The sequence below is a fragment of the Propithecus coquereli genome, unplaced genomic scaffold (assembly GCF_000956105.1).
Source record: "Propithecus coquereli isolate 6110/MARCELLA unplaced genomic scaffold, Pcoq_1.0 Scaffold386, whole genome shotgun sequence".
Classification (NCBI taxonomy): Eukaryota; Metazoa; Chordata; class Mammalia; order Primates; family Indriidae; genus Propithecus; species Propithecus coquereli.
Window position 1 is genome coordinate 693,803 of NW_012149574.1, and position 27,596 is coordinate 721,398.

General features: G+C 38.5%; 1 protein-coding gene across 2 annotated transcripts in view; it reads left to right on the top strand.

Moving 5' to 3' along the window:
• Window positions 1-27,596, top strand: part of KIAA1407 (KIAA1407 ortholog) — a 74,194-nt gene that overhangs the window by 45,387 nt on the left and 1,211 nt on the right. The window contains exons 10-14 of one of the 2 annotated variants that reach the window (XM_012652241.1): window positions 1,688-2,148; window positions 3,717-3,829; window positions 5,857-5,939; window positions 6,704-6,805; window positions 25,889-26,032. In XM_012652241.1, coding sequence (XP_012507695.1) covers window positions 1,688-2,148; window positions 3,717-3,829; window positions 5,857-5,939; window positions 6,704-6,805; window positions 25,889-26,032 — 903 coding nt within the window. Of the gene's footprint in view, window positions 1-1,687; window positions 2,149-3,716; window positions 4,129-5,856; window positions 5,940-6,703; window positions 6,806-25,888; window positions 26,033-27,596 lie in introns of those variants that run through there. The other variant, XM_012652242.1, reaches the window with a different exon arrangement.

Sequence of the window (27,596 nt, forward strand, 5' to 3'; positions counted from 1 at the left end):
GACTCAAGGAAAAAAGCCTCCAAATATCCAAAACCAGGAACAAAAGATTTTTTCAAGAAAGGATAATATTATTTTAAAAAATAGAACAAATGAAAATAGAGGCCTTCAATAGACTCTGCAGGTTACTAAATAAGCTAATCTTTTCCAGAGTATTGAGTAAAATATGAACAAATAAAAATATAAAATCTTTAGTTAGATGTTCATTAATTATTACAATCATAGGAAGCCACGTACCATGTACCAAGAACACACATATTGTACCTTGAAATTTTTCAAAATTATCAGTTAGCTAATAGGTGATTTTTCTCTAATTAAGCCAGTCTGTTCACTTTTGTTCTATAAGTACAATCTGTACCATTAAGCTTTTCTTTCATTCTCTCATTTTCACCTTAAAAAGTTACCATGATCTAAAAGAAATCCTGTTGCTTTACTCAAGCTTTTTACACAGTCTTGCTGGGTTAATAACATGTCATTACCACAGAGTTTTAAAGAGCCTAAAACACAAACCCGGCTTGATGCTAAATTACTTAAGCAGGTGTTCTCATGAATAAGTGTTCACTGACATTTTTGAAATAAAAGGTTATTTTCAAAAGTCTTTAACATGTCAGAGTTTCCATATATCACATCTTTCACTTCAGCTTAGTCTGTAGAAAGCATTTCCATCATCATGAAAAATATTTTTGAGTACTTTGAAGGTGGCATCCTGTTAGAGCTAGAAGTTTCTGATATTAGATAGCTTTGAGTATATTTCTCTTTATGCCACTGCAAATGGCAGAATCAAAAACTGGTCAGAACTTAGACCATGGAATCAGACCATTCTAGAAGAGACATTTTAACTCGACATTATCTTGGCCAGGATAAGCTTTTCTGAATAAGAATTCTTGTTTCTTTCTCGTCTGTATAGAATTTGTAATTGAGTATGGTACCTTAGTCTATTAATTAGATGAAATTTATATGATAAAGCTTTGAAAACTATTAAGCTTTGAAAACTATTAAGTCATATGCTAATACAAAATATTATTAGGTAACATTACTCATATAATGCACGTATTTGCCCTGTGATCCTGGGCTTTCAAATATTTTCTACCAATAGATAGTTCAGAAATAGCTGGAGACTGTAAGGTAGGCTTTAAACCAGGCCGTGTTGCTGAAATAAATAAATACCCTGCACTGTGGCAAATGATTGATTAACTTACCAGTGGCAGGAGAGGCATTGAAAGAACAGAGCTATTATTGATTTGTAAAGGTATTCTTTAGTTTTCAAACATTCTTAAGAAAGAATATATCCTTTAACACAATATTTTCAAATTTCTGCAAAATTCAGAATTCATGCATTTTAAAATTCCTGTTATATATGCGAAGTAATCCTCCGCAATTCACAAATGAACTGTCCAAATTAGAAATTTATAAGAGAACATTTTTCCTGTTGCAACTGTCCCGGCCCATGGCAGTGGTTCATACAGCTATAGCCACTCTCCTACCCAGTTTTCATGGTAAGCGGCAGTCCACGTTTTAAGAGTAGCTCAGAGAGCTAAGATTGGTGGCCTGTGAGTTAGCCAGGCCAGGAGCACAGAGCAACTCTAGCTGCAGTGCAGGGAAGAACAAAACAATACCGACTAGACAAATGTCAGATCTCATTGGCACATCCTTTCAATAGTTGGGCTATAACATGTTCCTTCTCTCTCAGGTGACTGCCGTGCCCTCTTTGTGGGAAAAGCCTCCCTTGGAGAGCAATGGTTGTATGTCCAGCCCTCCCCTAGGAACAACAGCAAAGGGCAACTTGCAGGGTCCACTTCAGAATGTCCCTCTGAACACATCTGACAATAAGCAGCACAAGACCCTGGATGCTGAGCCCTCCCAACAGCCTGGCAGCAGCGAGAAGCTCAGAACCACATGCCAGAAAGCAGAACCCATTTGCATGGGTCATTTCCACAACCGCCTTGTCTTCCAGCAACAGCTGATTGAAAAGCAAAAGAAGAAACTTCAGGAACAGCAGAAAACAATTCTCGAGCTGAAGGAAAACCAGCGGCTTGCAGAGGCTCAGTGGGCAGCAGAGCGAGCCACAGCAGTCACAGACACACACAGGCGCCTGCTGTCAAATCCCAGAGGAGAAGAGGAACCCAAGGGAACCTGCCAGATGCTTCCAAAGTATGTCGATTGTATTGAACTCTGGATTCGTTTTGTGGGATTTTCCACTTTGGGATAGAGAGGCTCCTGAACTGCTTTGCCCTGCTTCTAAGCTCCATGATCTTTTATTTTACACTCTCAAAGCAAAGAAGCCCCATATGTTATGACTGGCACATGGCAGGTATAAATAGATATTTAAGGCAAGTGGCTGCCTATAAGGATCCAGTTACACAGTTAGCATTTGGGTCATGGCTGCCTTTGTCTGAGGAGCTCTGTTACTATACCAGTTAAAGAGAAAAATGTTTACTTGCTCTGGGTAGCCCCTAGATTTCTGGGTTTCTGATATGTTTGATGCTGAGAAGTTAGGTCGTACAACATGGGGTCCACAGAGAGCAGCCCCTGGACTGGCTAATGGCCCACCTTAAATTTATCATTGTTTAGGATAAAACTAAACATCTTTAAGCCTGGAATAAGAGTCCAGATTTCTCAAAAGCCATTTAAGATGGTTTCAGACGTGTTAGAGACATACTCACTATGTATGGTAAAAGACAGGATCAGACGTGTTGATACCTATTGATTCGAAGCACTAGGATGGGAGGCAGAGTACCTGACTCGTATTGGACACTCAGGCCAGTCACTGAACCTCTCCATACAATATTACACCAATTTATAGAGTAGGTATAATAATATCTGGTTAGAGAGTGAGGATTAATTAAAGTCTGTAACAGGCTTTGAACTCCTCAGGTGAAAGTGCTTTGAAGGCAGTTGGTTATTGGTCTGAATTCTTTTTTTTTTCTCTTTTCTGCAATAGATTTTTTTTTTTAATTTCAGAATATTACAGGGGTACAAATGTTTTTGGTTCCATGGATTGCTTTTGTAATGCTTGAGTCAGGATTATAAGTGTGCCCATCACCCAGATAGTGCTCATTGTATCCATTAGGTAGGTTTTCACCTGTCTCTTCCTCCCCTCCCCCTCTGGTTGATTTCCAGTGAGTTTTACTTCCCTCTATGCATATGTGTGCTCCTCAGTTAGTGCCAATTTAATAGGGAGTACATATGGTGTTTGTTTTTCCATTCTTTAGATACTTCACTTAGTATAATGTTCTCCAGTTCCATTCAAATTGTTGCAAAAGGCATTAAGTCATCCCTCTTCGTGGCTGAGTATTATTCCGTGGTATATGTATACCACATTTTGTTAATCCAGTAATGAATTGATGGGCATCTGGGTTGATTCCACATCTTAGCAATTGTGAATTGTGCTGTGATAAACATTCAAGTGCAAGTTTCTTTTTGATAAAATGACTTCTTTTCCTTTAGGTAGATACCCAGTAGTGGGACTACTAAATCAAATGATAGGTCTACTTTTATTTCTTTGAGGAATCTCCATACAGTTTCCCATAGAGGTTGTACTAATTTGCAGTCCCACCAACAGTGTATAAGCATTCCTTTCTCTCTGCATCCACACCAGCATCTGTTGTTTTTGGACTTTCTAATAAAGGCCATTCTGACTGGGGTAAGGGGAAATCTCATTGTGGTTTTAATTTGCATTTCCCTGATGATTGAATTCTTTTCCTTTATTTTTCCCTCAGTTCGCCTGTTGCTTCCCCTGGGACTGAAGGCAGTAGAAGTGACTCCCGCAATTCTCTTTCTGGACCCAGAAGGAACCCAAAGCAGCTGATGACAACCCATCCCATATTGAAAGGCAGGGCTGTCTTGGTTGTGGCCTTCGTGGTGGTGATCTTTCTTTCTAGAATAGAAGATGGTGGGATTGAATCCTGGCAACTCTAAGGTCTTGAGACTTGGCAGACTTGGTCAAAATCTCAAATGAGCAGACATGCGAAGAGTGGAACGGAACTTGCCAGAAAGCTCCACTACTTTTTTTCGTGCCCCTCTTGCCAAACTTTTTGGCCTTCAGCCAACACAAGAAAACATTGCTGAAAGGTGTATCATTTTTTTGTAATTCAAGATTTAGATTGTGGCAAAAAAAAAAGGGATAAGTACACAAATGAGAAAACTCTGAGTAGCTGCTAAGGCTAAACACTGATAAAGATAACCTATCATTGTACTTTGTTAATGTTAAAATATTGATCAGTTGCCAGAAATATAAGGCAAGTTATTGTATCATTTTAAAAGGAGTTATGCCTTGATGATAGGGTTTTAATAATGAAATCTACAAACCAGATATTTTAATTTGATAACATTTTCGATGCACATAGAAACCCTTATTTAAACTGAACGATACTATGAGAAGCATTGCTTGGAACACACCTGGTGAATATGCTAATTGTTTTTACTGTATACTTAGTCACTCACTGTACATATGTTTGCATATAGTGGTCAGTCCTTTGACAGTTATATTAAGGTTTATAAATTTGATTTTTTACCTGTGGCAAGATTGCTGCTCTAACAAGAAGTAATGACATCTGAAAGACACTGTGCCTGCAGTCAGTTTCTATTAGTAAAGAAATTGGCAGTTTTTGTGCTGTCTTCTAGGACAGCAGCTTATGTTGACTTTGCCTACCACTGACGCTGATGAGGAAATGCCCAGTTAGCTATGATCATTTTTAAAAAATTATTATTTGATTAAAGAGTTTGCTATTTTAGGATCCCAGTCTACTTTTCAAGTAGTCTTTAATGATTAGATCTAGAATAGATGGGGAAGGGGCTTATTACCAGAGACTCTGCTCTTCAGGGGTCTCTCACTTTAATCCCCTAATCTATTTCTGCCTTCTTAGAGACAGTCTCACTCCCACCATCTGGGGTACCACCATTCTTTTGCAGCAAAGCAGATACTTAATATCAGTAAGAAATAGCCTGATGAGTTTTTTGTTTATTAATTCTTTTTTCTTTTCTTTTTTTTTTTCCTTTTTCTTTTTTTACCCTGAAGGATATGCAGGGAGATGTTTATTAATTCTTAAAAGTTGGACTTACATTCTCTTCTCTGTAACATGGCACAAGGAACTGAAAGTAACAATTGGCTGGCTTAGGTGAGCAGAACTTGAATCTCCTCCCACCCATGTCCCTCTTCCTATGAAAGCCCCAACTGATTATAGAGTCATATTATCAGACCATCTTGCACATTTGTTTCTTTTGGATCGATATTTAATAGACTGTCAAGAACAGGAGTCTGACACTCAAACTTGTTCAGATGCCAGTTCTCCAAATGCCTGGTACAATTCCATTTCCTGCCCATCTGTATCTCCAGGCCTTAAAACTAGATTAAAATATATTCATCGTGACCCCAAACTTCAGTTTATTTGTTGTTGTTCTTACATATACAGACATATGTACAGTGACTTAAGAAAAATTAACAAACTCATTTAATGGGATTTGAGGAATGAGCCTATTCTCAAAGTATTTGTTAGATATAATTAAAGTTTTCTACATTCATCAAAGGTATAATCAAATTAAAATTCTGGTTTCTGGGTTTCACATAAAAGTCTACCATTAATGCTCATTACCTTATTTAAACCAGTAAACAATTCTTTTAATAAAAATGTAAATAATAAATTGTTCATCGTTGCTGACGATGGGATTGTAAGTCTTTAACATGTAGAGTGTATATAAGGTCTATATATCTCTGTATATATTTTCTGAGATGGTAAACACTCAAGTTGCAAGAAAACTCTAACAATAACACTAAATTTTACTATGAAATGGAGACATTTCTTCACGTTCCTCATATTTTTCAAATATTAAAAATATTGGAACTCTGTTACTATTTTCTAGCTATGGAAGAGAGAGCAATTCAACGAGCTGAACGTAGGCGAATCTTGGCAGAAAGGAAGAAAAAACAAGAAGAAGAGAAATTGGTAATAAATTCAGAATGCAAACTGAGTCAAGAAAAAGGATTTGTCTAGGTCTTTCTTAAAAAAAGAAACCTTGCTCTTTCAAGCCTCTTGAGACAATAGAGTTAGATCAACTTTGGAAATGGCTTTTGGCCTACTTGCCTGAATTCCGTGACAATTTTAGAGGGGGAAAAGGGGAGAAAAAACATCAATATCATTAGCATAGCAGGAAGGAAATGTTACAAAAGTTGATCAGCGCTAACAGATTGGAAGATTTACACGTAATCAAATTAGCATGTTATAGGTAAATGTCCGACCTAATAAATTTGCAAAAGGGGATAGTTCTTATCTTCCAAAGTTTTGACCTAGACTGTCAGAAGTTAAGTTGCACCTATGAAGAAAAAAATAAACAGTTTTAACAGTTTGGGTTTTGGAGTTTTTTGGTGAAATGAAATAAAAGGTTTTTTTTCCCCCACATTGTTTACAATTTAGACTTAGCTTTTCACAAATGAAATAAGAACTAAAAAGTAATCATCTTATGATAAAAAATTAATGGTCTTATTCATGCTCAGTCTATTATTCAAGTAGAAAAGTATCCTTTTGGAGAAACTTTTAAGTTACGTAACTGAAAACATATTAGTTGGGTTTTCTACTTTTATCACAAAGCGTAGACGCCTTCCAGAGATAGGACAGGCACTTTGGTAGACACTTGACTATCTTGAACATAAAAGATCATATTCCCATACAAATCAAGAATTCTGATTTTTCTGCATTCTAATCTTGATCAGGCCCAGTTGAAGGCCCAAGAGGAAGAGCGTCAGAAAAGGGAGGCAAAAGAAAAGGAGGCAGAACTTGAGAGAAAACGAGAAGAGAAGAGACTGAGGAAAATGGTTAGTAGTATCTGGTTGGTCAGTCCCTGTCTCTTGAGGCCTGTTGTGTGTGATGCTGTGGCCCTGTCACCCTCCCCAACCCAGAACTTGAGTCTGGAATACTCTTCTCTCATCTCCAACCCTTTTCTCTATCTTATTTAGTGGAAAGCTACTCATTCTTCAGATCTTAGCTCAAACATGACTTCTTCCAGATTCACCTTTCTTGCTTTGAACAGCTAGCTCCCTGTCCACTTAAGGTCAGCTTTAGGTCCCCTTTGTAGACTCTTATAAAGTATCTTTCCTTCACAACATTACTGATGTTTATAATTGTACATCTGTTTTATGGCTGTTTGATTCATTTCTATATCCCCAACTAAACTGTAATCATAAGAGTAAAGAGAACAGACTGGTGTTAATCATTATTGCATTGGCTAGCAGTGTGCCTGAAATCTAATAGGCACTCAGCAAATATATGTTGAACAAGCAAATACATGAATCAACAAGTGAATGAACAAATGAAAATAACACCTAGAAGAAATAAAAAGACAAAGCTCTTACTTTCAAGGTTATTAAATTCTAGTTGAGAAGATAAGGTCTAAAAATACATACCTGGCCAAGTGTGATGGCTCATGCCTATAATCCCAGCACTTTGGGAGGTTGAGGCAGGAGGATTGCTTTAGGCCGGGAGTTCAAGACCAACCTGGACAGTATAGTGAGACCTCATCTCTACAAAAAAGTTTAAAATTAGCCAGGCATGATGGCATGTGCTTGTAGTCCTAGCCATATGGGAGGCTGAGGCTGGAGGATTGCTTGAGCCTAGATGTTCAAAGTTGCAGTAAGCTATGATTGTGCGACTGCACTCCAGCTTAGGCTACAGAGTGAGACATCATCTCTAAAAAAAAAAAAAAAAGAAAGAAAACACACATTCACCTGTCAGAGACAATATATCAATAGTACAGTAGAGCATTTGCTATCGTGTGCTACACAGACCAAAAGAGATCAAGAGAGTCATACAAAGCAAGATCCGTGAAGATTTTGGAGAAATTAGAGGCATTTTCATGGAAAGGAAATTCGAATGGGGAATTGTGTTAGTCAGGATTCTCCAGAGAAATAGAACCAGTAAGACATACATATAAGAAAAGATTTATTATAAGGAATTGACTCATGCAATTATGGAAGCTGAGAAGTCCCATTATCTTCGTCTGTAATCTGGAGACCCAGGAAAGCCAGGGGTGTAATTCCAGTCCAAGTCTGAAGCTGGGGGAGATCAGGGGAGTTGATGGTGTAAATCCAGCCTCAGGGCAGGAGAAGACTAATATCCCAGCACAAGCTGGCAGGCAGGAAGCAAAAAGGGGCAAATTCCTCCCCCTTCCTCCTTTTAGTTCTATTCAAGCCCTTAATGGATTGGATGATGCCCACCAACATTAGGGAGGGCAATCTACTAAATCCACCAAATGCTAATCTCATCAGGAAACACCCTGCAAACACACCCAGAAATAATGTTTATTCTGCAACCCTGTGGTACAGTCAAGTTGACACATAAAATTAGCCATCACAAGTTCACCCTTTGTCAACTTGGCCCCTATATACATCTTCTTAAACCTTACGTAATCTGCAAATAAGGACAAGAGCAAGACCATAATTCTACCTAAAATGATACAGCTATCCCACATACAATGGAAAACATACTAACCCCTTCCTCAGAAGAGGAAGTAAAGTCCTTGGGTATTGTTTACTCTTCTCCTTGATATCCCATAACTTAAATGCTATGATGTAAAATTAGCAATACTTAAATACTGTGACAAAAGTCAGTACATCTTCTGTTACATGATAAGGGAATAAGAGGAAAGAAAATGCACAAATGTATTCATAGGAAAATGATAAAATACTCATGACAATTACAGTTTTTGTTTCTGTAACCTGATACATGGTCACCACTGATATTTATAACTACTTTCTTCCGCTACCCACTCTGTATTTCCTTTGCCTTCAGCAAGCAACTCAGCTGCTATGTAGTCCTACCTGGATTGAGTTGTTGTAGTTTCCCACTGACCTTGATCACAGGGCATGGTAATACTAAGAGACACCCTAAGGGATCTCCTGTATTCCAGACATATTCTTTCTTACCTCCGTTGTGAAGTAGTAGTTCAGTTTCCCCTTGGCAGTCAAAATCAGTCACCCTAGCTAGCACCATAACTCCCTTCTTTGTTGATTCAGTGACACAAGAAGCCCAAAATGGCCAGGAGGCAGTCTTAACTTCCAGTTCAATGGAATTGTTGTGTCCCCTGGTGGAAGCATTCTCCCTCTGCAGCCAAGACCTCCAGGCCAATAGAGCATAAAGTCATGGGAACAGGAAGCAAAAATTTTGCTAGTGGGTTACTAGAGGTAATGGTGAGTGTTGCCACTTCCACTTCCATCCCTTGATTCCTGGACCCATGAATCCTTGCTGTCAGAGAAACCAGACCATGTATTGAACACTGATACAGAACATGTACAGCCTTCTGGAGAACCTTGCCCCAGCCCTGTAAGGTATTGCCACCTAGCTGGTGCTATAACTGAGTCTTCAAAAGGCCATTCTGCTGTTCTACCAAGCCAGCTGCTTCTGGATGGTGAGAAATATGGTAATCACAGTGAATTCCATGAGCATGGCCCATTGTCACACTTCTTTGCTGTGAAGTGAGTTCCTTCGTCAGAAGCAATGCTGTGTATAATACCTTGATGGTGGATAAGGTGAATCTGTAAGTCCACAAATCATGATTTTGGCAGAACGATTGTGTGCAGGAAAGGCAAATCCATATCTAGATAGAGAGTAAGTATCTATTCTAGTAAGATCAAAACACTGCCCCTTCCATAATGGAAATGGTCCACTGTAATCAACCTGCCACCAGGTAGCTGGCTGATCACCCTGGGGAATGGTGCCAGATCAGGGACTCCGTGTTGGTCTCTGCTGCTGGCAGGTTGGACACTCAGCAGTGCTCTTAGCCAGGTCAGCATTGGCGAGTTGAAGTCCATGTTGCTGAGCCTTTGTATAACCTTCAGCCCTGCCACCATGGCCACTTTGTTCATTAGCCCATTGGGCGATGACAGGGGTGGCTAGGGAAGAGGCTGACTGGTACCCAGGTCATCCTGTGCATGGAGCAAAATGTCAAGGCATATATAATTCATCCTTTTCTAAGTCAGCCTAAGAAATCTCTAAAAATACTCAGTTTCCTCCCTTAAAAACTATGGTGAGGGGCTCTATAATAGCATTTCCCCAAAATGTGTTCCATAGGACCCTAGTGGTTTCTGAGATACTAAGTTGTCTTGAGAAAGTCTTAAGTTCTGTGGTCAAATAAGTTTGGTAAATGCCAGTTAAAATAAAGTAAAACAAGTTTCTTTATTATTAAATAGTTGACTTCTTAGAACCTTTAACATGCTACCAGGCATTATGAGTCCCCAGAGGAGGGACACAGTGTGCCAGGTAGTCACATATATCTGACCACAGAACCCTTTTTTTATTGAGCACCCAGTAACACCTCATAGGACAATTTGGGGTCATGCTACTATAAGTCAATGAACATTTTAAAAATATACAGTATAAAAAATTTCTCCTCTCATATATGTTCACTGTAGAAAATTTGAGAAATAAAAATACTAGGAAAAAAATCTCTGAGCTCAGCATTAAGAATTAACTACTCTTAAAATTTCAGTGTATCTACTTCTGGTTTTCTCTGTACATTTCTCTTTTAATAGTTAGGTTCATCATTTGTATGTATGTAGATGTATATAGTTTTTAAGCTGCTTCTTTCATTTAAGATTCTGTCATGAGTGTATTTGCTTGCCATCCAGAATTCTTCAAGGCCTTTTATTTTATATGAAGACTATCATTTATTTATTTATTTATTTATTTTATTTTTTTGTCTGAGACAGAGTATTGCTCTGTTGCCCTGGCTACAGTGCCGTGGTGTCAGCCTAGCTCACAGCAACCTCAAACTCCTGGGCTCAAGAGATCCTTCTGGGCCGAGCGCGGTGGCTCACACCTGTAATCCTAGCTCTCTGGGAGGCCGAGGCAGGAGGATCGCTTGAGGTCAGGAGTTCGAGACCAGCCTGAGCAAGAGCGAGACCCCGTCTCTACTAAAAATAAAAAGAAATTAATCAGACAACTAAAAATATGTAGAAAAAATAGCCAGGCATGGTGGCGCATGCCTGTGGTCCCAGCTACTCGGGAGGCTGAGGCAGGAGGATCGCTTGAGCCCAGGAGTTTGAGGTTGCTGTGAGCTAGGATGACGCCACGGCACTCTAGCCCGGGCAATACAGTGAGACTCTGTCTCAAAAAAAAAAAGAAATGTGTAATTGTTTAAAACATTATACCTGCTTTAAACAGCCATTCATTGCTGGCTTAAGGGCTGATTCTACATGTAAGTGAAATCATGCAGTATTTGTCTTTCTGTGTCTGGCTTCTTTTACTTAGCATAATGTCTTCCAGATTCACCCATGTTGTTGCAAATGACAGGATTTCCTTCCTTTTAAAGGCTGAACAATATCCCATTGTATGTGTGTGTGTGTCTATCACGATTTCTTTATCCATTCAACGTATTCATCCATCTGTGGACACTTAATTTGTTTTCATATCTTGGCTATTGTGAGTAATGCTGCAGTGAACATGGGAGTGGAGATAACTCTTCAAGATAGTGATTTTATTTCCTTTGGATATGGCTAGAAATGGGATTGCTAGAATATATGGTAGTTTGTTTTTAATTTTTTGTAGAACCTCCATACTGTTTTTCATTATGACTGTGCAAATTAGTAAATAACATTCCCATCAGCAGTGTGCAAGGGTTCTTTTTTCTCCATATCCTTGCCATCACTTGTTTTCTTTTGATTTTTTGATAATAGCCATCCTAACAGATGTGAAGTTATATCTCATTGTGGTTTTGATTCACATTTCCTTGATGATTAGTGGTGTGTGAGCACCTTTTCATATACCTGTTGGCCATTTGTATGTCTTCTTTGGAAAAATGTCTTTCTAGGTCCGTTGCCCATTTTTTAATCAGGTTTTTTTTTTTTATTGAGTTGTGTAAGTTCCTTATATATTTTGAATCTTATCCCCTTATCAGATATATGACTTATAAATATTTTCTGGATTGTTTTCTTTGCTGTGCAGAAACTTTTTCAGTTTGATGTTTATTTTTGCCTATGCTTTTGGAGTCATATCCAAAAAATCATTGCCAAGACCAGTGTCATGGAGCTTTCCCCCTGTTTTCTTCTAGCAATGCAATTTACATTTCATTAAAGTCTAATACTTTTTTTGAGTTGATTTTTTGTGTATAGTGTAAGATACTGATGCCATTGCTTTTTTTTCTTTCTTTTCTTTTTATATGTAGATACCCAGTTTTCCTAGTACCGTTTATTGAAGAGATTACCCTTTCTCCATTGTGTATGCTTGGCACCTGTGTCAAAGATTTATTGACCATATATGAGTACATTTATTTCTGAGCTTTCTGTTCTGTTCCATTGGTCTTTGTGTCCTTTTTTTTTTTTTTTTTTTTTTTTTTTTGAGTTTTTTTTTTTTTTTTTTTTGAGACAGGGTCTTGCTCTGTCTCCCGGGCTAGAGTGCAGTGGGTTCATGCAATCCTTCTGCCTCAGCCTCCCAAGCAGTAGTGACTACAGGCACGCGCCACCATACCTAGCTAATTTTTCTATTTTCTGTAGAGACGGGGTCTCGCTCTCACTCAGACTAGTCTCAAACTCCTGGTCTCAAGTGATCCTCCTGCCTCAGCCTCCCGGAGTGCTAGAATTACAGGCCACCAAGAGCCCCCATGCCTGGCCTGTGTTTTTGGTTTTTTTTAATGCCAGTACCATGCTGCTTTAATCATTATAGTTTTATAATATAATTTGAAATCAGGAAATGTGACACCTCTACTTTTGCTTATCTTGCTCAAGATTTGTATTAGCTACTCGGGGTCTTTTGGGATTCCATATGAATTTTAGTATTGGTTTTTCTATTTCTGTGAAAAAAAATCCATTGGAATTTTGATAGCGGTTCCATTGAATCTGTAGATTGCTTTGGGTAGTATGGACCTTTTGGCAATATTGATTCTTCCACTCCATGAACATGGGATATCTTTCCATTTATTTGTGTCTTTTTCAATTTTTTCCATCAGCATTTTAGATTTTTCAGTGTACAGTGTAACCTTCTTGGTTAAATTTATTCCTAAAGTATTTTCTTCTTTTTGATGCCGTTGTAAATAGGATTGTTTTCTTAATTTCTTTTTCAAATAGTTTGTTGTTAGTGCATAGAAACACAACTGATTTTTTATGTTGATTTTGTATTCTATAACTTTACTGAATTTGTTTATTAGTTCTAACCATTTTTTGGTGGAGTCTTAGGATTTTCTATATATAAGATCATGTCATTTGCATATATAAATTTTACTTCTTCCTTTCCAATTTCAATGCCTTTTGTTTCTTTTTCTTGCCTAATTGATCTGGCTAGGACTTCCAGTACTATATTGAATTGAACTGGCAAGAGTGAGCATCCTTGTCTTATTCTTGATCTTAGAGGAAAAGGTTGTAGCTTTTCACCATTGAGTATGATGTTAGCTGTGGGCTTGTCATAGATGGTCTTTACTATGTTGAAGTACATGCCTTCTACACCTAATCTGTTGAAAGTTTTATCATGAAAGGATGTTGAATTTTGTCAAATGCTTTTTCCGCATCTATTGAGATGATCATATGATTTTTGTCCTTCATTCTGTTAATGTGGTATATCATATTTATTGATCTGTGTACGTTGAAACATCCCTTGCATCCCAGGGATAAATCTCACATGATCATGTTGTGTAATCCTTTTAATATGCTTTTTAATTTGTTTTGCTATTATTTTGTTGGGGATTTTTGCATTTATGTTCTTCAGGGATATTGGCCTATAATTTTCTTTCTCTGTAGTATTCTGTGTGGCTTTGATATCAGGGTATTTCTGGCCTCATAAAATGAGCTCAGAAGTGTTCCCTCTTCTTCAGTTTTTTTGGAAGAGTTTGAGAAGAATTGGTATTAATTCTTCTTTAAACATTTGATAGAATTCACCAGTGAAGCCATGAGGTCCTGGGCTTTTCCTTGCTGAGAGATTTTCTTATTACTGATTCAATCCCCTTATTCGTTATTGGTCTGTTTATTGGTTAGGAGGGATTATGGCCTCTCTTCCCTATCCCCAGCCTGTCCCAGCCACTCATCTGTGCTGGTCACCTCAGTAATCTGGGTGAGGTGAGAAAGAAGTGGGCCTCATGGGCAGCATCCCACATAACTCAGGAAGCTAAGAGCTAGCTCACTATGCTCTCACTTTCCCCCATGGGAGAAATCACAGGCTGTGGGGGTCTTTCTTGGCACTGAACTGTGCTGCCTTGGGGGAGTGATAACCCAGATAAAGTGAAACTGTTACTAGCCTTTTAGTGTATCTATCAGTGTGCTGAAACTTCTCTGCTGGACTCTCAGACTTCCACAAAAGGTACTCTTATCCACGGGTAGTTGTCAAATCGATGCTGCTGTGGGGGTGTGATGGTAGAAAGCTCCTGTTCCACTATCTTACTGATGTCTTCTCTGCATTTATTTAGATACTTTGATTTGTTTCATCAGTGTTTTCATAGCTTTCCACAGATCTCAGATCTATTTTGTTAGGTAGCTCACTGTAGCTTCGAACTCCAGGGCTCAAGCCATCTTCCCACCTTAGCCTCCCAAGCAGCTAGGACTACAGGCACACACCACCACACTTGGCTAATGTTTAAATTTTTTTGTAGAGATGAGGTCTCTCTATGTTCTCCAGGATGGTCTCGAACTTGTGGCCTCAAGCAATGCTCCCACCTCATCCTCCCAAAGTGCTGGGATTATAGGCATAAGCCACTGCACGTGGCCTCACAATTCATTTTTGTATGTTGACATTGTACCCTGCAACCCCACTATACTCACTTTTTAGTTCCAGGAGTGTTTTTATAGATTCTTCGGAGTTTTCTACATAGACAACCATGTTATCTGGCAACAAATGCAGTTTTATTTCTTTCTTTGCAATATGTATGCCTTTTGCTCTTTTTCTTGCGTTATCACACTAGCTAGGACTTGCCTTATCACACTAGCTAGGTTAGGGTTAGGGACAAGATTGAATAGGAGTGGTGAGAGAGGACATCCTTGCCTTGTTCCATACTTTAGGGGGAAAGCATTCAGTCTCTCACCATTAAGAATAAGGCTAAAGTGAGGTATCCCAGGAATGGAAAGACAAGCACCACATGTACTCACCATCAAATTGGTATTAACTGATCAACACATAAGTGCACATATAAGAATAACATCTATTGGATGTTGTGCAGGGGGGAGGGGGAGGAGGGAGGAGGGGACGGGTGTATGCATACACAAAGAGTGCAATGCGCACCACCCGAAGGATGGACATATTTGAAACTCGGACTTGGAGGAGGGGGCAAGGGCAACATACATAACCTAAACATCTGTACTCCTATAATATGCTGAAATAAAAAAAGAAAAGAATAAGGCTAGGCCGGGCACGGTGGCTCACGCCTGTAATCCTAGCACTCTGGGAGGCCGAGGCGGGCGGATTGTTTGAGCTCAGGAGTTCGAGACCAGCCTAAACAAGAGCGAGACCCTGTCTCTACTAAAAATAGAAAGAAATCAATCGGACAACTCAAAAATATATAGAAAAAATTAGCCAGGCATGGTGGTGCATGCCTGTAGTCCCAGCTACTCGGGAGGCTGAGACAGAAGGATTGCTTGAGCCCAGGAGTTTGAGGTTGCTGTGAGCTAGGATGACGCCACGGCACTCTAGCCCGGGCAACACAGTGAGACTCTGTCTCCAAAAAAAAAAAAAAAAAGAATAAGGCTAGCTGTGGATTTTTCATGGATGCCTTTTAGTAGAGTAAGGAAATTCCCATTTATTCCTAGACTACTGAGGGTGTTTATTCTGAATTTCACTGAAAGTTTTTTCTGCATCTACTGATATGTTCATATAGTTTTCTTAATTCATCTACTAATATGGTAAATTACATTGGTTGGTTTTACAATGTAGGATCAGCCTTGCCTTCCTGAGATGAGTTCCACTTGGTCATGGTGGTATTATCTTTTTAATATATTGTTGGTTTGATTTACTAATATTCTGTTAAGAATATTATATCTTGACAGATATTTGTCTGCAGTTTCTTTTTGATACTGTCTTATGGCATTAGCATAATGGCAGCCTCATAAAACAAATGGGGAAGTGTTCCCTTTTCTATTTTCTGGAAGAGAGTATGTAAAGTTGGTGTTATTTCTTCCTTAAATGTTTGGTAGAACATTTGGGCTTAGAATTTTCTTTATTAGAGGATTTTAAATAACATATTCTATTTCTTTAATAGATACAGGGCTATTTATATGTTCTTTCTTTTTGAGTGAACCTTGGTAGTTTGTATATTTCAAGGAATTTAAGCATTTTATCTAAGTTTTCAGGTTTCTTGGAATAGAGTTCATAGTATTTTCTTATGACCTTTTAATGTTTGTGAGGTCAGTATATTGATGTCCCTTCTTTAAATTCTGATAGTGGTAATTTGTCTTTTCTTTTTGTTCTTGGTTTGCTTGGATATATTAGGTTATTAAGTATGGAATGTTCAATTTCCTTAAGTACTAAGTTTGACAGTTGATATCACTGACATTTCACTTTGACACTTCTTGGAGTTTTTTTTTTTTTATTGTGAAGGTACATCCTCATTCTTTCAAATGCATGTTTTGGCTGGTGATTATCTTTCAAATTTACTTTAGAGCAATTTTTGTGAAACCATGGATAAGTCAAAAATTCTTTTTATTTTTGATAATATGAGTTTTGTTGTGGAACCCAGTGCAATGCAGACAGGTCAAAATTTCAATGAGGTGTTTGGGAAGGATGTGGCTAATGAACGCATGGTACATCGATAGTTTGAGAAGTTTCATTCTGGTGATTTTTTTTTTATTTCTGCATATTATGGGGGTACAAATGTTTAGGTAACATTGCCCTTGCCCCCTCCCCCAGTCAGAGCTTCAAGCGTGTCATCCCCAGATGTTGCGCATCACATTCATTATGTTTGTATATACCCATCCCCTCCTCCCCGCTCCCATCTGCCCGACGCCTGATAAATGTTAATCCTATATGTGCCCTTAGGTGTTGATCAGTGAAACCAATTTGCTGGTGAGTACATGTGGTGCTTATTTTTCCATACTTGGGCTACTTAGGGGTTCCAGCTCTATCCAGGAAAATACAAGAGGTGCTATATCACCATTGTTTCTTATAGCTGAATAGTACTCCATGGTATACATGTACCACATTTTATTAATCCACTCATGTATTGATGGGCACTTGGGTTGTTTCCACATCTTTGCAATTGTTGAATCGTGCCACTATAAACATTCCAGTGCAGATGTCTTTTTTATTCTGGTGATTTTAATCTTGAAAATGAGCCATGTGGGTGACTGAGACCAAGGTGGATAATCATGAGCTGAAAGCTGTAGTGGAAGCGAATCCATCTCAACCTACGCCTGCATTAGCAGCAAGGATTGACGTTACTATTCCAACAATATTGGACAATTTGAAACAAATGGGCAAGGTAAAGAAGCTGAATAGATGGGTACTGCATGAATGAAACAAATGTCAGAAGAGAAATTGTCTCGAAGCTTGCCTTTCTTTGCTGTCATGACGTAAAGGCGAACCATTTCTACATCATTGTTATGTGTGTTGAAAAATGGATTTTTTTGACAATTGCAAGCCTTTGGCACAATGATTGGATGAAAATAAAACGCCAAAACACAGTTTAAAACCAAATATTCATCAAAAAAACCTAATGATGTCTGTTTGGTGGTCCAGTGCTGGTATTATCCACTATACCTTCATGAAATCTGATCAGGCAATTACAGGGGATGTCTATTGCAAGCAGTTGGATAAAATGATGAGGATGCTTGCGATTAAGCAGCCAAGATTAGGTCAATAGAGACAGGCCAATCCTCTTGCAAGACCACATGTAGCAGAAACAACACTGCTTTAACTACAGAAGCTGGACTTGGAAACTCTCTGTCATCCACTGTATTCACCAGACCTTGCCCCAACTGACTACCACTTCTTCCAGGCTTTGGACCACTTCTTGCCAGGAAAAATATTCAATTCTCAACAAGCTGTGGCAAATGCCTTTTGTGATTTCATCGCCACTCACTCTCCAGGCTTCTTTGCTGCTGGTGTAAACAAGCTACCCTTAAGATGGCAAAACTGTGTTGTAGTTTAGGCGCATACTTTGATTAATTGTACTGCTTCTTATTTGAGATATAATAAACTAAACTTTTGAAATTTGACATTTCATATTTAACAACCTCATAGTTTTTTTCAATTTTATTTCCTTTCAAAAAACTAACTTTTGGTTTCATCAATTTTCTTTGTTGTTTTCCTGTTTTCAATTTCACTGATTTCTACTCTAATTTTTATTTCCTTCCTCTTCCTTCTTTAAGATTTTGCTCTCATCTTCTAGTTTCCTAAGGTATAAGCTTAAATTATTGATTTCAGATCATTCTCCTTTTCTAATATATGAATTTAGTACTATAAATTTCCCTCTAAGTTCTCTTTTACTTTTATCTTCATTTAGTTCAAAATGTTTTTTTTTTTTTGAGACAGAGTCTCACTGTGTTGCCCAGGCTAGAGTGCCGTGGCGTCATCCTAGCTCACAGCAACCTCAAATTCCTGGGCTCAAGCGATTCTCCTGCCTCAGCCTCCCGAGTAGCTGGGACTACAGGCATGAGCCACCATGCCCAGCTAATTTCTTTTTCTATATATTTTTAGTTGTCCAATTAATTTCTTTCTATCTAATTTTAGTAGAGACGGGGTCTCGCTCTTGCTCAGGCTGGTTTCGAACTCCTGAGCTCAAACAATCCGCCCGCCTCGGCCTCCCAGAGAGCTAGGATTACAGGCGTGAGCCACAGCGCCTGGCCTCAAAATGTTTTTAATTTCCCTGAGACATCTTCATTGTCCCATGGATTATTAAGAAGTGTAGTCTTTAAATTTTAAATATTTGGGAATTTTTCGATAACTTTCTGTTATTGATTTCTAGTTTAATTTCATTATATTCCAAGAATGTATTATACATTATACGAGTTTGTAAAGTTTTGTTTTATGGTCTATCTTAGTGAATGTTCCATGTGCAGTTGTACAGTATTATGCTGCTGTTGGTCCTGCTGTGTAAATAATCAAGTTGTGTTGTTTGATTGTGTTGTTTGGGTCATCTGTATTCTTACTGATTTTGTGTCTACTTGTTCTATTAGTTGTTGAGAGAGGAATGCTGAAGTCTCTGACTAAAATTAGGCATTTGTCTGTTTCTCCTTACATATCTATCTGATTTTGCCTCATATATTTTGAAGATCTATTATTAGGTGCACATATGTTTAGAAAAGATTTACATATCTAAGTCTTTATAAAATTGAATTTCTTATAGACATCATATAGCTGTGTCTTGATTTAGAATCCAGTCTGATAATGTCTGTCTTTTAACTGTTTAGGCCATTAACATTTAAAGTGATTATTGATATAATTCAATTAAAACATACCATCTTGTTAGCTGTTTTCTGTTTGTTGTATTTGTTCTTTGATCCTCTTTTTTCCCCTACCTTCTGTGGTTTTAATTAGGCAACTTTATTATTCTGTTTTATATTATCCATGAAGTTATTCTTTATACCTCTTTTAAAAACATCATTAGTGGTTGGCCTAGTGTTTACATTTTAAAAATAATTTCTTGCTACCTTCAAATAATATTATAATACTTTACATATAGTGAAAGAACCTTATATCAGTATATTTTCATTGCCTGCCCCCCTTTGATTTTGCCATTGTCATATATGTGATATTTTACTTTTATTTTTACTATAAATACCTAGTACCTTATTAAAGTTACTGCTTTATACAATTAGTTTTCTTTTAGTGTAATTAAAAGTGATTTTATACTTTACCTTCATTTCTTCATGTAGATCTAAGTTCTTAACCTGTATTATATTCTTTATGCCTGTAGAACGTCCTTTAACATTTCTTGCAGGGTCGATCTGCTGGCAGTGAATTCCCTGTTTTTATCTGTCTGGGAATCTCTATTTCTCCTTCACTTTTGAAGGATACAGAATTCTGGGTTGACAAACTTTTTTTTTTTTTTCCCCAACATTCTAAAGACATTATTGTCTTCTTGCTTTCTTGCTTGCCTGGTTTCTGACAAAAAATCTGCTATAATTCTTATCTTTGTTCCTTTGTAAGTATCTATTCTGCTCAGGCTGCCATAACAAAATAGCATAGACTAGGTGGCTTAACAAGTGAAATTTGTTTTCTCATACTTCTGCAGGCTGAAGAGTCTAAGATCAGGGTGCAAACATGGTTGGGTTTTGGTTAGGACTCTTCTTGGCTTGTAGACGGGCTACTTCTTACTGTGTCCTCATATAACCTTTCTTTGGTGCTTGTGTATGAAGAGGAGGGGGCTCTCTGATACCTCTTTTTATAAGGACATTAATCCTATTCTATAAGGGCACTACCTTTAGGACTTCATTTAATCTTAATTACTTCCTTAGTGGCCTCATGTCCAAAAACAACCACATTAGGGGTTGAGGCTTTAACATATGAATCTTGGGGGGACACAGGCATTCAGTTCATGGACAGTAGGTAACATGGGTCTCCCCCCACCCCACCCAGCTACCTTCAAGACTTTGTCTTTGGTTTTCAACAGTTTGAATATGACATATCTAGGTATGGTTGGTTGGTTGGTTGGTTGATTGATCTTGCTTCAGTGGTCTTAAGTTTCTTGGATATATGGTTTTGTGTTTTGTCACTAATTTTGGAATATGTTTACCCATTATTTCTTCATATATTTCAACTGCCCTATTCTTTTTCTTCTCCTTCTGGGATTCTAGTTATGCCAGTGTTACATCGTTTCATATTGTCCCAAAGCTTTTGGATGTGCTGTTGTGTTTTTCACTCTTTTCTTTTGCCTTTTGGCTTGTGTAACTCCTTGAAGTTACCTGATTCTTTCCTCAGCTGTTTCTTCTAGAGATAAGCCTGTTGAAGTCCCTCTTCATTTCTGTTACCATGTGTTTTTTATTTTTAGCATTTTTATTTCAAATCTTTTTTAGTTTTCATGTCTCTGCTAAAATTGCCTATCTGATCTAGAATGATGTCTACTTTTTCCATTAGCGCCTCTAACATTGTTATTATAAGTTATTTAATCTTCTCTCTCTGATAATTCCAACATCTCTGTCATATCTGAATCTTGTTCTGATGATTTATTGCTTTATCTTTTCAGACTATGTTTATTTCTTGTCATTTGATATAGCTTTTTTTTGTTATTGAAAGCTAGATAAGTTGTTCAGGGCAATAGAAACTGAGATAAATAGGCCTGGAGTGTGGAGATTTGTGTTAATCTAGCCAGGAATTGGGCTATGTTTCAACTTTGTTGTTGCCGTGGTTACCGCTATTGAGGTTTGTTGTTGCTGTGGGCACCAGGCTTTGGGTCTTCCCTTTGTGCTTCTCCCCAGAGAGAATCTGTCTCTTATGGTTCTCCCAGCTATAATCCACTCTTATTATTGGAGGTTTGTATAAGTGTGGTGATAGGGTACAAGGGGCAGCATTCTCTGTTCTGATTAAGTCTTAGTCTTTGGAGTACATAGCATTGGGCACTCACAAGAATTTTTTTTCCTGCTCTAGGGGTAGAGCTTTTTTGCCCTCTCCATTTCCCTTCTTTCAGCTGCAGAGAATACCCACCAGTGTCTCAGCCTGTGCTCTTAAAGCCCTTCCCTCTGGAGCATAAGGCTCCTCCCACCCTTAGGTAAGAAAGGGAGGACTTATCTTGGAAGCGTTCCCTGCATGTCCTTCTCCCTGCTGATTGGTGCTACTGCAGATGAAGCCTTTTGTTTCCTAAGGGAAGATGCTCTGGACAGATTTTGCAGTTGCTGCTTTTCCTTTTCCCCAGCCAGAACCATGGTGAGAACTTTCTCTGTACTCCCTGATCCTCTCTTTGAAACCCTGGTAGGGTTCCTAGAGGAAAAGCTTGCAAAACAATGGGAACTACCCCCATGACTGTGATCCCCAGGAGCTTCACCATTCTCATGCTGGTCCACTCTCAGCCTCCAGCAACTGACCAAAATTTCTAGTTTAATTATCTTGGTGGCTTGTGCCTCAGGTGAATAAATGCTTGGGTCCTGTGCCTCCCTGAAGGTGCCTGTCTCTCCAAATTTGGGGATAGCTTCAGGTCTCTGATCAGTTCACAAAAAGTCATTAATGTGCTGTCTGTCCAGCATTTTTCTTGTTGGAAGCAGACTGTTTATGCAGATCAAAAATGATGAAAAATACATTACTGCCAAGAGCTTGTTTTATTTCCCTCATTATACCAAACCCCAAACTTTCTTTTTAGAAACATTCGTCCATAGCAATGGACAAAAAGATTTTGTTACATAGTCTTGTTTCCATTTAGTTAGTCAACTGTAGCTATCTAAATTGAGATAGATGCATTTATAGACTAGCTGTGCTTGGGCCTTCTTTGAGAGCAGCTTTAGATCTAAAATGCACATGGCAGTTGTCTCTGTTTCCTTTTGGGCAAAGATGCTCTGCACGTTGTGCTTCTCCACCCAGTTTATCTTATGATCTTATTCCTTTTGATGCACCATATTCTGCCAGGCAATTCTTTACTTCCTTATATGCTTTATGTAGCTATTCCCAATAAACAACCTCCCAGGCCATAACAATGTTATTCCTCTGGACATCAAAATGGCGCTTCCAAACCAGTGCCTACTGTGATTTCTCTGAATCAGTTGCATCTTAGATGTGTTTGATCAAAGTCTGCTTTACCTCTTCTAGTTGAGCACTTTTTTGCTCACTGAGTTTACCAACAAATTGTCCAACGTCTGTATAATTTTCTGATTACATAGATGAGCAATCCCACTGTTAATATGATAGAGAAGGTCTCTGGGTTCTTTGGATAGAAAATATAAGATAAGTCCAGTTATATGTGTGTGTAGGGTCCTGCTCCTTTATCCTAAAGGAACAGGAAGAATTCCCCAGGAAAAAGCCCATGACAAACTTGTCCTCTCTATTCAGGAGGAGATGGTACAGGGGCAAGACATGACTACAGTTTAGTGTCCCTGTGACCCGGGTGGTGAACCTGGAGGAGCTTGTCACGTGCATCAGTAAGATGGCCACTTAGGGGTCTCATACAATGACCTTCTGAAAATAAAGATCTGACCTCCTCTTAATATCCCATTGCTATATTTTTTTTATTAAATGCTTATACTTATCAGGCAATAACTTTTGTGGCTGTATAAATATGCTTTTAATTGATGGGTAGTTGAAGTTTGTGGTTGAAAAGATAATTTTATCAGAGAAGACGAGGCAAGATTTGAAGTCTTCCATAATTGCTTAACAAGCATATTTGCCCATTGAGCAAATATCTCTAAAGGCTTCTACTATATGCTAACCATGGTTCTAAGTGTTAGAATAGATCATTGAAGGACATAGACAATAGCCCTGCCCTCAGAAAGCTTATATGGCAGTTGGAGGAAACAGATACGTTAACAAAAGAAGTAGGGAGAGAGAGGTATAATGGGAGAAGCAGGATGGGAAAGACCTGTCTGAGGAGTTGATATTTGAGCTGCTGGATGCTGAGGAGGCCTCTGCAATGTCCTCCTGTCCCTGCGATGCAGGGACATGTTAAATGTGAGATGCCTATTAGACATCCAAATGAACATATCAAATATGTCGTTGGGATATATAAGCCTGAATAACAAGACTGTAGTAAGGAATCTGGAAGTCAATGTTTTTAGTGCTCTGGAAGAAGCTGAGATTAACTTGGGAGACTGGATAGAGAAGAGATGAGAGTCCAGGACCAAGTCCTAAGGGATATGAATAATTATTCAGAGGATTGTAGGAGCTAGTAAGGTAGAAGGACAACAGCAGAGTTTACATCAAAACACTGAGAGAAAAAAGTACTTCTGTTAGGGGAAGGGGGAGTTCAATTAAAAGCACAGACAAATGACTCTTTGACTTGGGACCCTGGAGATCATTCATGACCTAGTCGAGTGCTTTTAGTGGTGTGCTGGGAAGGGAGCCTCATTCCAGAGGAGAGGATAGGTAAGGAGAGAATAGGTGAGGAAACAGAGACTGAGAGTATAGATGAGGTCACATGGGTTCAAAGAATTTTTTTAGTTGGTGATTGTTTTTTTGTTTTGTTCGTTTTTTAAAGATGGGAGATACAAGCATATGTTGGAATACTGATGGGAATGCCCCAGCAATGAGAGAGAAATTCATGATACAAGAGAGCAAAGGGTATAAATTAGAAGAGTAGGTAAGCAGGAATCCATTCTGGATCAAATGGAAGGTAGCTTATAATACATGGAAGGCAGAGGGTTTGGGGGCAGTGTGACCTGCCCTGTGCTTTCCTTAACATAGCTATAACTCCTGATCTTTCTCTCAGAGCATAGTGGCTGATAAAGATACACATTTAAATGAGTCTTATTTTTTGAATGTCATTTGTAATTATGTAAAACATAATTTAAGTCAGAGAGAAACCCAGATTTTGTATCCCTTTTTAGCCTGAGTGAACTATGTGCTCTATGAAACCCTAGCTGCATATATCCCCAGTATAAGTGCTATCTCTAAACAGCATCGTGTCACGTCATTCTCACAGCAGATCATGCATACAGGTGCTATTGTAGACATTTTATATAAAGGGGATGGGAAATGTGGTAATAATGATGAAATTCAACCAGCTCTATTGAGGAATCCTTAATTGAGGGAGGAAATACATGTTTGAATTAAATCACTGTGTAAGAATACAAAATTCCGACTTAAACAGAACTCTTAGTAAATGTTTTTCTTTGTAATTTTCCATGGAAATATAGATTTTTTAAAAGTCTGAAGATAATTTTTTGGGGAGCCCAGAACATAGCCATAGAGCTATAATTCTGGGAGGACAGTTACACCATGACTTACATGTACATGTGAACAGGTTCTTTTGGCCGAGCTTGAGGGCTTTTCCAAAGGGTTATTGTCTGGGATAGATTTCTGTCTGCAAGTTGCAACTGCTGCCTTTATGTCACAGGGACATTTCAGTGCATATGGAAACGATCAGTTTCTCTGTTCTCTTCACTTAACCCTCGGCTTCCTATTACTACTCAAGAGAAAATTGTTGTAAATAATTTTTATTTCTGGCCATTTCATTCACAAGTATCTGAAGTTCCTGGGGTAAAGATTATAAAGCTTATTTGGGTTTACTGCTTTAGAGAATATGGACATTTCATTTGTAGGAATTTGTACAGAAATAGGTAGTTTGCATTGGAAGATCAGAGCAATCCTCCCTTCCATATTAGCAATGTTCCAGTGCTGTCTCTGTAATTTTTTTCTCACAGGAGGCTCAGGCACAGAACCAGACAGTGCACCACTGCCCTTTTCCTGATGTGAAATTATGGGAAGCAAAGAAAATAAGCTTAAATTAAACGTTTTTGCGTTTATACCGCGTTATACACTCCTCAGGATGCAGTTCTTCTTTGAGGGGCACGGGGTGTCTTTTCTCAGTGCAACACCAGGGATAGTTAATCTTTCTCCTCCTCGGAGGGGGGAAGGCTGCTTAATGATGATCAAATACTTTTATCTTGCCTCTCAACTTATTGTTCATCATTTAAAAAGAAAAACAGCTCAGTAGTAAGAATATTCTTCTAGACTTTTAATGGAATATCTTTACATCTGAATAGGGTTATTTGTGTCTAATCTCCCATAATTTAAATGAAGGGGCTGCATTGCTGGGTTTTTCATAAAGAGGAAAAAATCCTGATCACGCTCCTAAATAGATGTTCTACTTTTTAGCAACTTGGTGAGAGGTGAATCATTTATGTGAACAATACTGAATAAACCCAAGAATATGCATATCCCTGATTCTTGAGGGACTCATGACAAACTTCTCCTATTCCTCCTAGCAGAACTGTTTCCTTTTCTTTTTTAATGTTCCAGAGCTCTGTTATCATGATTAACGTACTGTTTAGTAGTTACATGTACATTCGCTTTTTATTGAAATCAAACTCATAGGCTATTTGGTCATGGCATTTTACTTCTTTATTTTTTCCCAGAAAGAGCTAGAGAAGCAGAAGAGAATTAAGAGGAACCAGCAGCTGGAAGCAGTGGCCAAAGAACACTATAAAAAGGTCTTGCTAAGAAAAAAAGGTCTAGAGCCTTGGAAGAGATTAAGAATGCAAAGCAAGCAAAACATGCAGGTGCAATGTCACACTGTTAACCCCCAAAATTAGAAAATGGACTTTTCCAAATACGATAAATGCCCAATTAGGCTTTGGGGGAGTTTAGTGAATTAATGCCAGGAAGATAAATGAATTCAATGTGTGTATTTATTTGTTTTGGAAAAGAGTTTAGATTTGGGGCCAGGCACAGCGGCTCACGCCTGTAATCCTAGCACCCTGGGAGGCTGAGGCAGGAGGATCACTTGAGGTCAGTAGTTCGAGAACAGCCTGATGAGCAACAGCAAGGCCCCATCTATACTAAAAACAGAAAAAGTTAGCCAGGCATGGTAGCATGCACCTGTAGTCTCAGCTACCCAGGAGGCTGAGGCAGGAGGATTGCTTGAGCCCAGGAGTTGGAGGTTGCAGTGAGCTATATTGTGCCACTGTAGTCTAGTCAGGGCAGCAGAGTGAGAGTGTCTCAAAAAAAAAAAAAAAAAAAGTTTAAATTGGTCTTCTAAGGTAGCGAAAGACTTGTAATTGAACAGGTTGGAAAAATCTAGAGTAAATTTTTGATTAGAGAGCTCCAAGTTAAGAAGAATAGAGGCTTCTCTCAATTTTAGCAGAGTTTAAGAAAGAAAAAGTTATTACCATAAGGTATAATTAGATTTCTGCTATGATAAAGTTGTATAACAAACAACTCCAAAATACCAGTACATGTCTACGGATAGACATGTTGTAGATTGGGTTTCAGTCTCCCCCCAAGCCACTCATTCTGGTTCCAGCAGCTACTCAGGGCATGTTTTTCACCTGGCAATTGTCAGAAGTAAAAAAGGCCAAAACAAATTATGTAAACCCATATGAAACCTCTGCTTGTATCATGTCCGCTAACATTCCATTGGTCAAAGCAAGTCACAGGGCCAAGCTCAAGATAATTGAAGGGAGAAGGCAGCTCTAATATCCTCTCTACAGAGAGGCACAGTGAAATGATATGGGTGTAGAATTCTATTACAGGGAACAGTAATCCACTCGACCACACAGAGATACATGAAATAAAACACCATTGAAATTTATGTAATTTCCCTAACAAATTTATCCAGTGCGTAGAAAAGGGCATTCAGCTAAATGATCAAGAAGTTCAAAACAGATGAAATGATAGATAGCCTGTCTTCTGGCTCCCAAGCTGGGATGAATCAGGACAGGCCTAACTCTCAGGTCCCACAGAATCCTCCTATGGTGGTCATTTTGGCCGATAAGTATGACTGGCCAAGAGACTCACTTAGATCAGTCACATTCACAGTGCCAGATGTCTAGACAAGGCTTAGAAAAACACGTGATTGTTTGGAGAGGACTAAGAAGGGTTTTCCCCTGTTGCCTCTTGAAAGAATACAACAGTACTTTTAAAAATCTATGAACTCTTGAGTTGTCTGTTTATTTTGATAGAATGATACTCTGAGCCTTTTAAAATTGATAAGACATTAAATTATTCATGTTAGTTTTCTATCAGATGGCTTTGTGGTTTATTAATAATGTCTAAATTTCAATGCTAGTGACAGCTCATTCTACAAAACTAACTGAAAAGTATTGGCATTTCCTCAATTAGATA